We start from the raw sequence: 13507 nt of genomic DNA, 5'->3' as shown, positions 1-13507 counted from the left end.
ATTTACCGAGCTCTGATGACTAATGATCCAAAAAATTAAAACATAGTTAAAAGTTGACAACATAAGTTTACAATAAAATATATTGTTTAAATTGTTACTGCCTTGAGTTATTATTTTGGAATAAATGCAAAATGCCTAAAAACAATTAATGAGATTCATACATGACTTTAATAAATAGAATATTCATTATTGTTAATGTAAAAATAAAAAATATATTTACTATATTTTTTCTGAAAGTGTAAGTAATGTCTAACTAAGAAAATGTGACTGGGACATGAATTTACATTCATTCTCCTCATTTTAGAATACCACCGCACACCACTGATATATAAAATATATATAATATGTTTTGTTTTGCGTGTTTTGTGTGAAGTGTGAATGGCCCCTTTTTTTAAACAAATAGTTCTGGAGTTTGCTTATTTACAATACAGCACTCCAGACAAGCTAAAACGTTTGTTCACCACATGTATAAATAATGTAAAAATACATATAAAACACATTTATTTTTAATTCTGCACTGGTTCTTCCATGCAGAATCTTTTGGGACTGGAAATTCTATAATATTATTAATAATACTATTAATAATTGTAATAATTTATATTTAAAAATATAATAGCTTTCTTTTCTTCTTTTCTTTTCTTTTCTTTTCTTTTTTTTTCTTTTTTCCAATTTAAACATAGGCACCATTGTTGTTACTATACAGTATATTGGTCTCACTAAGTTATTACAGAACATCTGGAAATCATTTACAAAAACTGCAAGTGACAATGAGCCCAGGGAAATTATGATAGGTAAACAATTTTTTTCAAAGACAGTTGCCTACATAAAGAGGCCATTATTGAGATTCCTGAAGACTTTAACTGGTCTGATACCAGCTGCACATTTAATGGATGACAGCATAGCATATAAAACAGCTGGGAGTGTGTGTGCCCTCACATTCACTGGAGAGATCTGTGACAGATTTGCAGCACAAAGTTAAATCAAAATCACTCTTAAAGTCTTTTGCATAAATGTTTAGTCACACAGCTCCATCAAAAACGGAAGACTTTTTATATAAGGAATATGATTGTGTTTTCTTTTAAACATTTTTATTTGAAATGACAATTTATTGTAATAATGGGGAAATCAACCTGGTTTTCCAGTATATATATATCTTAATTTCTAAAAATAGTACTTGTGGAGTTAATAAACAATTCCTGTTTAGAGCGGTTTCTCACTATTGCATAGTAATGATTGATTAATTTGTTATTTTAAGCAACATTAATATAACATATAACAACAACTCCAGTCCAGAGTACTGATTTCATTTTAAATGTGGAGACAAAATGACTTCTAAACCTATGTAACCTGTGTCAAATATATAAATCTATAACACTGGTGACTGTGTCGTATGAACGTTCCAGTACTGTATCTCACTCCATATTCACTGAGACTGCAGCACTAAGACTGCAACATGTAGCTTAATGCACTATGGTGTTAATAAACTCTAAGTTGAGAAACCTAATTATGTGAAAGCCAAACCTATACATATGTTAAAGATTTATATGAAAATAGATTAAATACAAATGCGCATACAGTTGCAATGACTTGCTTTTGGATGCTATGCCCAAATAGTAACTATAAACAAAAGATAAGCTTTACCATACATAGACTTAAGCACTGTGCAATTTTTTTAACATGAAGAATAAAGTTATTTGAAACAGACATTGTGATTGACACTATCTTTTGTAAATGAGCATCTGGGAGATCAGGCATCCTGTTTGTTTACTCTTCAGGTCTAGAATAAGATGCGCCGTAGCAAAGCATGAAATAGAAAAATAATGGTGCCTTTAAAAAGCTATGACAAAAGTCAATAGATATTATGCTGTGAATCCTTTGAGCTGGGAGGTGACAGATCTGCCTCTGAGCAGGAGAGAGGGTGAACGTCCAGACGCTCTCATGACGTGGACAGTGTGTGTGTGTGTGTGTGTGTGTGTGTGTGTGTGTCATCTGGAGTTGGACCAAAGATTGTCCAGATCTGTTGAAGACGGGGGTTCAGGGGTCATCGTCAGGAGGTGGAGGCTGGCACAGTTTGTACAATCTGTTAACAGAATAAACATATTTGTAAAATAAAATAAAATACATATATAGTACCATATATGTAAAAAATATATATGATTAATAAGATTTTTTTATTTATTTTTATGATTTTTAAGATTTTTAGTTTAATTTTTTTTCATTCATTTATGCCTTGTAAAGTTGAATTTATTTAACCTAAAATTTAAAATGTTATTTAGCCCTGTGATGCAAAGCTGAATTTTCATTTGGCATTTAATCAGTCTTCAGTGTCACATTATCTTTCAAAAATCATTCTAATATGCTGATTTGTCGCTAAATAAACAATTTAAAATCAGTTAAGTTGCTTAATTTTTTGTGTACAGTAAATGTTGATATTTTTCCAGATTCTTTGATGAAAAGAAAGTTAAAAAGACATTTATTTCAAAAAGAAATATTTTTAAACATTTAATTTTTTTTTAAACTTTAGTGCATCCTTGCTCAATAAAAGTATTAGTTCCATTAAAAAAAATTAATAACAGAGTTAAAATTTTTAACTTTAAAACATTTTGTTTAAACCATAATTTTATAACAGCTATAAATAATTAAGTTGCAGTGGATTAATAGCAATTGTTGAATAGCCCAGCCCATGGTGTATATTTAAAATCACATGTTTTAATTAGTTATGATTATGTCACGTTGCATTTGGATAGACTGTCAAATTGTGCCTGGTTGCAATGGCTGAAAAAATGTGGCCTGTTTCTATATTTGACATTCACTGTGTTTTTTACGTAAATGATGTAAGAAACTGAACACATACACTTAAATTTATGCAATAAACAAACTAATAACATTCTTCCTGAGCTGCAGAGAATTTAAAAAATGTTTAACACAAATCCTTGGATTTAGGCAGCATTTGTTATATGGCAAATAAACATAAGCCACACAGCAATGATCACATGCAACACGCCATGAAAAGCTATGAGTCAGTGTCTTGAGGGTCATGATACAGTTCATCTCCCTACAGACTTCAAGTGACTGTGACAGATCAGAGTTTACGCTGGAGTTTGTACCTGCTGAGAGAGTAGGAGTGGGTCTGTTTTTAACGTATGTCTAATTCTGTTTTCCTGCAGGAAACAAAGTCGGGCTCTCGTACATGTTCTCTCTTTTATGCATGCACATACATACACACACTCGCACACACCTGCAGTTATGTGATGCAAGAGGACATGCATTTGAAGCTAAATAATATATTTTGTGGATTTAATACCCCAGGTTTCTGTTCAATTTTACTGCATATGGATGAATACAACATGATGCGCACATTTGCAAAAATGCTGTATCTTTTGTTTCATACGGCTGTACTGCAGGTTTTTTTTTTTTTTTTTTTTTTAAGGATTAAATTAGAACAGCTGCTCCCGAGTTTCTGTCTCCAGTAAAACTGCGGGCCACATTTTAATACACTAAAGGATATTTAAAAAGTAGACATACATTTACTTTACTAGATTTGCATTTGCAGAGAGAAATATCAGCCCTTATAAGACAGCGAAAAATCATAATATACAGTAGCTGTAGGTGAGCTTTATATTTTACATTTCTGCCCAATTCAGAATGCAAAAAGATGCAACAAAGAAGCTAATTACAATTGGATATGCAAATATTACAGTGTTGTATTTAAATGCTGAATATTCTGGGAAGTCAGGGAGATTTTCAAATGTTAATCTTAAAGAGACAGTCCATTTTAAGCAATCAGTTTCGGATCCTATTGACTTCCATAGTATTTTTATTTTGTTTTTATATATATTTTTTGTCTGTATTATGTAAGTCAGTGTGACCCAACACCATTTGGTTTCCAGCATTTTTCCAAATTCATCCACAACCATTCCAAACACTTTTTTTTACAGGTTTACAGCAAACCCTTCATCAGAATGTTTGTGGCCTGTCAATATAATGCTATAATAATTCTGGAGGCCTAAACATTTTTCTAAAATGTGTAAATCTTTGAACCGTGGCATTTAGGTCTAAAATTATTTCATGCACATTTTATGAAAGGTTAGTGAAAACCATAGTGTGAATGTGAGGGGACTGAAATGATGTGTGTGTAGTGATGGAGGAAAGTGGTGTGTGGGCCGCTCTGGTTACCTTGGCACTGTTGATGGGGTGCGGTCTCTTACTCCCAGGTTCTTGGCTGAATTCTGCACTCTTGCTCCCTAAAAATAGCCATAATTATAAATGACTTTCAGGCCAGTCAGAACAGTTATTCTTTAAATAAGCATGAACATATTCTGTGTCCAGTCGATCAAAGGTGAGAAGTGGTGTCATTTAGGCTGTGTTGTTTATTATGGAAGTATTATGAAATATACACTTAAAAAGAAGGTAAAAAAAACAAAGTATATATATATATATAAAAACTTTAAAAAACATTAAAAACATTAAAAATAGTAATGTTTCCAAACTTTTGGTCTGTACTGTGTCTATATATGTATGTATGTATATATATATATAATTTAAGGGGAAGTCGTGGCCTAATGGTTAGAGAGTCGGGCTCCCAATCGAAAGGTTGTGAGTTCGAGTCCCGGGCCAGCAGGAATTGTGGGTGGGGGGAGTGCATGTACAGTTCTCTCTCCCCCTTCAATAACATGACTTAGGTGCCCTTGAGCAAGGCATCGAACCCCCAACTGCTCCCTGGGCGCCGCAGCATAAATGGCTGCCCACTGCTCCGGGTGTGTGTTCACAGTGTGTGTGTGTGTGTTCACTGCTCTGTGTGTGTGCACTTTGGATGGGTTAAACGCAGGGGAAAAATTCCGAGTATGGGTCACCATACTTGGCTGAATGTCACTTCACTTTATTATTATTTATTAGTTTATGCTGTCAAATACAAATATAGGCCCAACATCATGCATGTACTGAAATTAATGATCCAATTTCTTTTAATGTACTTCTATTTCTGTACCAAGGATAATGACTTTTGAAAATATGCACTGGTTTTTCTTCTATTTTTAAATAATTAAATAATTCATATAATAATTTCCTATTCTGAAAAGAACATCTGTTTTTTCCTCTTCAGTTGCCCAAGTCAGCCTGCTCTGCCATTCTTCAAAGACGCTGTGGCTCATATTTCATAGAAAAAGAGCAGCGGTAGAGTCCTGCCATCCAGCTGAACCTGTGACTTACAAACCCCATCCATCGTCACAGTTCACGAACACTGGCCTTGTCAGATATGTTAAATGGACTTGTTTTTAATCATAAATTAGGATATAAAATATACATATTCAAAGAACATCCAGAGCTGTTTGCTGTAAGTTACATGCAGCCAACTAAATCAATGTCTAATTTTAAACGAAATGCAGGACTGTTTAATGGAGAGCATCTTGACTCCGGAATCCTATCACGTCAAAATGAAAAATGGCCACCTGTGCCTTGACGTAAGAAGGAAAACGTCTATCTTGCACATTTTACAAACATTAGCTGTTTCCACAAATAGCTCTTCAGATTTGTTTGACGTGAGGCATCTCGGCAGGTGTGTCTGTTGTGGGCGAGATCAGCAGTGGGGGACGTTACTGCCGCATAAACACAGCTGTGATTGTGAGTGCAGAGCTTCAGAGTACAGGTACACTGCTGACGGGTGAGTGGTTCAGACATGGGCGGCACCATGGTCAGTCCCTTATCATATCATGATAACATCAGCAATTACACCACCAGAGGCACACACTTTCGCCTACTGCTTTCCTCAGACTTTGAAAGATATGGCTGGACGTTGAGGAGAAGAACTGAGATATGAAAGGGCAAGAACAAAAAGAGTAGTTGTCTACAGACACCGAGAAGAATATTCATCCTCTTGATAACTTTTTTGTTTTTACAATCACTTTTATTATATATATATATATATATATATATATATATATATATATATATATATATATATATATATATATATATATATAGTTAACTCATTTTGTCAGTTCAGCAATTTAGTGTATATACACAGAATCTGCATGATGGATCTATTTGTTAGTGTCCCTTTCTGTACCTCGATGAGTTCCAGGCATTATGATGGATGAGCCTCTTTTAAGTCTTGCTGTGAGGTATGAATTACAGTGAATAATAATAAATAGTCAGCCAGGGGGAGCTCTGATGACAGTCATTCATTTTTATATTCATAAAGTCATTTCAGAGCCTGGACGGTGCACATAAGGAGTCATCACCCAGAGGCGGTCCAAAACATCACATATTTTATGCCGCAACACATTATAAATTCAACAATTTTAAAATCAAAGGTGAAATGCAAATATATATTATAAAAAAGTATGGCTGTCCTCAGGTGAAAGTTAAATATAAAGTTACTTATAAAGTCGTTTTAATACATACATTTTAATGGCCTGACCTATGAATGATCTGTTCCCTAATGCAGTGGTTTGCAACGCACAAGCAGGTTACCAGATTGACAACACCAACAAGAACGAGCACACTTGACAATGAATGAAATGAAATCCACTGTGTTTTCCGCCAACTGGCAACCGGGGGGTGCCGAGTTACAATTGGGTAAACTGGCAGTGGCCGGGTTTCACAAACCAAAACAACTACAGACATTCCGGCCTGGAATGCACATTTTCAAAGGAGAATTACTGACTTTAGAATGTTCCTTAAATATCTGCAAACATATTATGGTATTTTTATGCTTTAGTAGAGTTGAAAACTTACATATAGCACCTTTAAAATCAAACATTAAACATTAATATCACAGATTACATAGTTTTAAAATTTGAATTATTAAATTACCCATTTATTCTAATTTATTTAATAATTAATTACTATTTGTATGTGTGTGTGTATATATATATATATATATATATATATATATATATATATATGCACAAAAAACAATAATTTAAATATATCTATCAATTTATTTTTAATAATTATTCTTAATTTTTATTTTAATTAATTGTAATGTTAGTTAAAATTACTTCAAATACATAAAATACTACTTTTATTATTAAATAATGATAGAAATTGACAGTAAATGCATAAAAAACAAGTGGAATTCTTGGGATTACTTTATTTATATTACAAATTTTACTATTAAATAAAAATGAAAACTAAATCTAAATGTATAAATGGCAGCAGAAGTGAAAGGCATGGAACACACATTGGCCAATGCCCCTGATATGAGAAACATTGCCCAAATGTACTCTTTTGAAAGTTATGTCTCGACGTGACTGAGTTACTGTCAAGGGCTCTCTAGTCTTTGCCTCTCATGACTCAGGGCCACCTTGAAGTTTCATTTCTTCAGAGCTGACACAGCAGCCGTCCAAGCCCTCTATTATACAAGTCTCACAGTGCCTAATGATATCAAAAGAGCAGACCCTGTCAGTTTCATCTATAACTTCATGAAGGACGCTTCAAGACTAGGGTGAAAATGGGTAGAAAAAGACTAACAATCTCTCACTTTCTAAATGAAAGGTAGGGAGACTTCATTTCATGAGCTTCTATCGTCCTTCTTCCAGACTGGCTAACCAGAGGGAAGAAAAGCTTAGGCTAATAGCCATGTAGAGAAACCAAAATGAGAGAAAGCAAACCAAGGCAGTTAAGCTTGTTACATTTCCCAAAATAATTAAACAGGCCTTTAATAAAAATAAATCCTCTTCGAAATAAACACGGTGGCCTGATGTTTAGATTTTTTTTGCAACTGTAATTCCCAATAAATTAACTGGGTCAGTACAATTCAGAAAACATTAAAAGCAGAGGTAGATATTAGCTGATCTTTTTTTCTCTGCTGGAAATGGCACTCCAAAACCAAACCATATTAATGAATTTCCCAGTAGAAACTTTCAATGAGAAACCATGGGTTTATAAAATCATAAAAATGTTCCATTCTGCAGAGAGCTAACTGTAATAAGATATATCTTCAAACTTTATTAACATTATATTAAAACTAACAGATTTCAGCATTTTTATTTTTTTTTATACGAAGATCACATAATAATGCAAAATAATGCAAAGAGTAAAATAAATATTAAATATGTATTTTCAATAAATAAAATGCTTGGTAGATATATATATCGTGTTGTCAGGCGGAAACCTGTATACACACAGTGAGTGAGCAGGTGGGTTAATAACGAGATAAGCGATTATGATTGGCTAAGGCAGAGTCATGTGTTTCATGGTAGCCAATCAGAGCCAGTGTTTTTACACACACGCGCCAGCGGCGCCAAAAACACACAGTCACACACACGCAACAGCTACACAGAGATTCGCAGCAGCAGGAGAAATGGCGAGTCAGGAGCAATCCAATGAAAAGTTGGCATTTTCAAGGTGGAGATATAAGCACTAGCCTACTTCAAATTCATTGTAGTCAAAGGCAAGAACGTGCATGTAATGTGTACATTTAATGTGATACACACGCATCTACAAAGCTAGTGGCCAAAAACACTTTTCTTACAAAGAGTGCAGGATAAAACTCTTGCTGTCTGTTGACGTGCAATAAATATTGAAAACAAATTCTTTGACATATAGCAACTTTTTTTTTTTTTTACAGTAACGCAAATAGTTACTTTCCCTGGTAACGAGTTACTTTTATTATAGAGTAATTCAGTTACTAACTCAGTTACTTTTTGGAACAAGTAGTGAGTAACTATAATTAATTACTTTTTTTAAGTAACGTTCCCAACAGTGGTCTCCACTAGTGGTCTCACTTCCTCATAGGCACCTCACCGTAGGCACTACAATTCCCTCAAGCCTTGTCCCTTCATCACAGTAATTGCACTTCTGTTAATTGCACTCAGGTGTCTTCACTTGATAGTCTTTACCCTGCCTATATTTACCGGTCTTTCTCTGTTTTTCTTCATGGAGTCCTTTCTTTCCGTCACCCAGTTTCCTGTTCCAGTTCCTATTCCCGTTCCTGTTCCTTCCCTGTTTGTTTGTTGTTGGATGGATTTATGGTTTTGACCCTTGCTTGTTGGATTCTGATTTGGATAACCCATTAAATACCACACTGCGTTTGGATCTCTCGTCTCCTGTGTTTCTCTGGGTTCCGATCGTAACAGAAGGACTCCATCAATGTCGAGATCCAGCGGTGTGGGACTTCATACCCGTTCCCAAGCCAGTATGGTGGAGCAAAGGGCAAGATACATGAAATTAACCACCCTCCACCACAGAGCAATGAGGTGGGTGCTATGGCACATGTGTTCTGGACCCTGGCAGATGGTATGGGATACAATGATGCGGCCCTAAAGGACATTTTCAACACCGGTCTGGATGACCCAGTGCCTCAAAGGGAAATGGACCAGTTGGACGCTTTTAATTTCTGGGAGTTTGTGTTCTACCTACAACATCGGTCTCCGTGGAATACCCCAGCCACACCTGTCTCTCCCGGTGGGATGGCCGATTCTAGACCGGGGTCTACAAACAGGAGGACCGCCAGCCCAGCACCACTGCACAAGATGGCCGCCAGCCCAGCCCAGCACCACAGCACAAGGTGGTCGCCAGCCCAGCTCCACGGTGCAAGATGGCCACCAGCCCAGCGCCACAGCACAAGGTGGTCGCCAGTTCAGCGTCTGGGCACAAGATGGCCGCCAGCCCAGCGCCACAGCACAAGATGGCCGCAAACCCAGAGTCGGGATGAGTCACCATTGACACTCTAGAGTCAGGTCGAGTCACTGTTGTCACTCCAGAGTCAGGTCGAGTCACCGTTGACACTCCAGAGTCAGGGCAAATCATCGGTGATCTTCATGAGCAAAGTCAAGTCACCGGTGTTCTTCATGGGCAAAGGCAAGTCACCAGTGTTTTTCATGGGCAAAGGCAAGTCACCATTGATCTTCATGGGCAAGGGCAAGTCACCAATGATCTTTATGGGCAAAGTCAAGTCACCGACTATCTTCATGGGCAAAGGCAAGTCACCAATGATCTTCATGAACAAATGCAAGTCACCATTGATCTTCATGAGCAGAGTCAGGTCACCAATGATCTTCATGAGCAGAGTCAAGTCACCAATGATCTTCATGAGCAGAGTCAAGTCATCATTGATCTTCCTGAATCCAGTCTAAACACCACGGAATTACCAGAGCCTCTCCTCGTCTCGGCTGAACTACCAGAGCCTCTCCTCATCTCTGCGGAACTTCCAGAGCCTCGTCACGTCTCAGCCAAACTCTCTGAGCGCTCGACTGATCCTGTCGTGGCCACGGGGGCCACCCTTAACTTGTTCATGTTCTCTGTTTCAGATTTGCCTAACCAGACTTGCTGTCCTGTGTCATCGATCCCACTATGGTGGTCTTCTGCGTCGCCCGGGTGGTGGGCTTCTGTCTCGACCGCACAGATGTGGTGGTCTTCTGCGCCGCCCGGGTGGGCTTCTGTCTCGACCGCACGGATGTGGTGGTCTTCTGCGCCGTCCGGGTGGGCTTCTGTCTCGACCGCACGGATGTGGTGGTCTTCTGCGCCGCCCTAGTGGGCTTCTGTCTCGACCCCATGGATGTGGTGGTCTTCTGCGCCGCCACGGTGGGATACTGTCTCGACCGCACGGATGTGGTGGTCTTCTGCACCGCCCGGGTGGGCTTCTGTCTTGACCGCATGGATGCGGTGGTCTTCTGCGCCGCCCTGGTGGGCTTCTGTCTCGACCGCATGGCTCCAATTCCACCTCGCTCCTCTCTGGATTCCTGCCCTGTCGGTTCGGCCCTGGGCCACTGAACGTTATGTTCCTTTCTGGACTTGTTTTTTGTTGTTGTTTTGTTTTTGTTTTTTGCTCTTCTTCTCTCTGTTTCCCTCTATGGACCTGGCCCTCTGTCCCTCCCCCTGATCCTCCGCCGGTCCACCTCCCTCCTGGGCTCCTTGTTTTTGGTTTTCTCTCTGTTTCCCTCTATGGACCTGGCCTCCGTCTCTCCCCCTGATCCTCCGCCGGTCCACCTCCCTCCTGGGCTCCTTGTTTTTGTTTTTGGCACTTCTTGTCTCTGTTTCCCCATTTTACCTGGCCCTCCGTCCCTCCCCCTGGTCCTCCGCCGCTCCACCTCCCTCCTGGTCTCTGTGTTCCTTGGTCTCTTCTTGTGTTCAGGTGGAGCATCTGATAGCTGCTCCGTGGAGGAGGGGGTAATGTCACGCTGTCTGGTCTCTGTTTCCCTGTGTCTCCACTAGTGGTCTCACTTCCCCATAGGCACCTCACCGTAGGCACTACAATTCCCACAAAGCCTTGTCCCTTCATCACAGTAATTGCACTCCTGTTAATTGCACTCAGGTGTCTTCACTTGATAGTCATTACCCTGCCTATATTTACCGGTCTTTTTCTGTTTGTCTTCATGGAGTCCTTTCTTTCCATCACCCAGTTTCCACACCTTCCGAGTTTCCTGTTCCAGTTCCTATTCCCGTTCCTGTTCCTTTCCCTGTTTGTTTGTTGTTGGATGGATTTATGGTTTTGACCCTTGCTTGTTGGATTCTGATTTGGATTACCCATTAAATACCACACTGCGTTTGGATCTCTCGTCTCCTGTGTTTCTCTGGGTTCCGATCGTAACAAACATAGCTTGAGAGCAAATCTCTTAACTCCACTGGACACTTCAACTGTCTGAGAATTCTCGTAACTCAACCTCTTCTTCACACCGCGGGGACGAATCCTCGTCGAGCAACACATCCTCTGAGGTAAATATCCTCAAAACAATGGTTATTCATGATTCAGTTATATGAATTATATAATAACAGTTTATATATTGTCGCGGGAGGAGCACAAGACAGACACAGTGGGCGTGGCGTCAGGCCTCGGAAAGGCTTTTATTAACAGAAATCAAATAAAACGGGATAAAAGTGGCCAAAGGGGAAGGGTGTCCAAAATAAACAGGGAATCTGGTGTTCTCGACGTGCTGCGGGGTTCGTGTGGGTAGGGCAGTGTTCATGGAGGAAGGGTTCAGGTAAGGGGCGGAGTCCGGCGGCCGCACGCGCTCCCCTCTTCGGTCCGGGGCGCGAGGGGTGGGGGCTTCCTCTAGCGGCCGCATCTCTCTCGTTGGCCGTGGCGCTGGCAGGGGATGGACGGCCCGGCATCCTGGCCCGACGGCCGTGTAAACGGGTGCGGTTCCCATCCGGATCGCGGGTCCGGCAGCTCACGTCTCTGGTGGCGCGGGAGTCCCTCTACGCACCCTTCCTGGACCCACGAGGACACCAGTGTGCATGCACGGGGAAGAGACCGGTCTCCAGAGGAGAGGCGCGTTGGGCTTTTAAACAGCGGTGGTGATGAAGCTCCATTTCCTTCAGGTGTGCCCCATCACACGCCGCCAGCCCGCACGCCGTTGACTTAGTTAGCCACTATGCATTGGTTTTGTCGTCATGTTTGGTTAGATAGCTAACGTGATTTTCGAAGGGCTTAAAAAAAATCTTGACCACCGCTATTTCTGGCGCTCATCTGAGGATCGGAACTTAGTGCAAAACAATCCTCTGCAATGCAGACTAAACCCTGTGCATTACAGATAAAACAGGATTGTATCTTACAATGTAAAGGCATGTCGTCATGTTCAAAAAGTAGCTGCCTTTGCTATGTTCATCACTTTAAGCAGGCTAGCTGGCTTCTTGCCCTGTTATCATACGTAAACATGCCGTATTATTTAGGGAAACAATCATTTGACGTGTATTCAAGAGGAACTCTGTCAGATGCGGCCTCTATTCAGACAACCTGAAGATCAAAGAGCTGAAATTCAAACACCTCAAAGACCTGAAGGAAGTCATCCCAGAAGACTTAAACAGATTTTACGACAATTTACTTCACTAGCTTAATATAGGATGCAGTATTAACACAGTCAATATGATAGCAATGTTATCTGTGTTACACTATGATATCAGTTATTGATGTATTTCAAATATCTACTTAATACTTGGCTTATTATGCATGTGCAATAAAGTTTAAAATGTATCTAATACTTGCATTAAATTGGATGTTTTGGATACCACCATTAAATTACTGTTTTTATTATTATTTTACTGACTTTAAGTTCAACTGTTAGGCCTACTTATAGACTATGCCTCTCTTGACATTGTGCATGTAAAACTCCCCAAGGTGAAAGGTTTTTATTTATGAGAGAAAAAGAAAATCTGTCTAATGGCGCCAAGTAAGCCTCTTTGGATACAATAACGAGTGAAAATAGTTAGGTTAGATACATGCTTCGGTGCAGAAGGAAGCCTGTGAGCCTTGAAGGTAAATTGGCGAGCAGATTAGGCAAATTACCGCCTATTAGACATCTTAATCAGCTCATCGTTTTTTTGTATTGCATCACTTATAGCTCTCAAACATTTAAAATAGAGTTTAGGAAGTTGTATATAACCACAGTCGTTAGCGTTGGTTAACTACTGAAGCCTTTTCTCTTGTCAAAAGGTTCAACGTGATCGCCAGTTTTGTCCGTACCATTCTTATCAATGAGAGCATAAACTCGTATCTTCCTGCTCCCAAGTCATAAAACTGATATCTCCGATAAAACATGATTTTGGGGAAATGTTGTGTTAATGT

The 13507-nt window shown here is 39.3% G+C and overlaps 1 protein-coding gene across 2 annotated transcripts in view; it reads right to left on the bottom strand.

Annotated features, from left to right (window-relative positions):
• Positions 1-1753: 1753 nt before the first annotated feature.
• The window catches only part of prex2 (phosphatidylinositol-3,4,5-trisphosphate-dependent Rac exchange factor 2), a 149047-nt gene continuing 137293 nt past the window's right edge, over positions 1754-13507 (bottom strand). For both annotated transcript variants that reach the window (XM_059524606.1, XM_059524607.1), the window contains exons 39-40: positions 4177-4244; positions 1754-2080 (exon numbers count right to left, since the gene is read on the bottom strand). In XM_059524606.1, the coding sequence (XP_059380589.1) occupies positions 2035-2080; positions 4177-4244 (114 nt within the window). In that variant the 3' untranslated portion in view covers positions 1754-2034. The remainder of the gene's footprint in view (positions 2081-4176; positions 4245-13507) is intronic.

This window comes from Carassius carassius, chromosome 35 (assembly GCF_963082965.1).
Source record: "Carassius carassius chromosome 35, fCarCar2.1, whole genome shotgun sequence".
NCBI lineage: Eukaryota > Metazoa > Chordata > Actinopteri > Cypriniformes > Cyprinidae > Carassius > Carassius carassius.
This window is presented reverse-complemented; position numbering and strand designations above follow the sequence as displayed.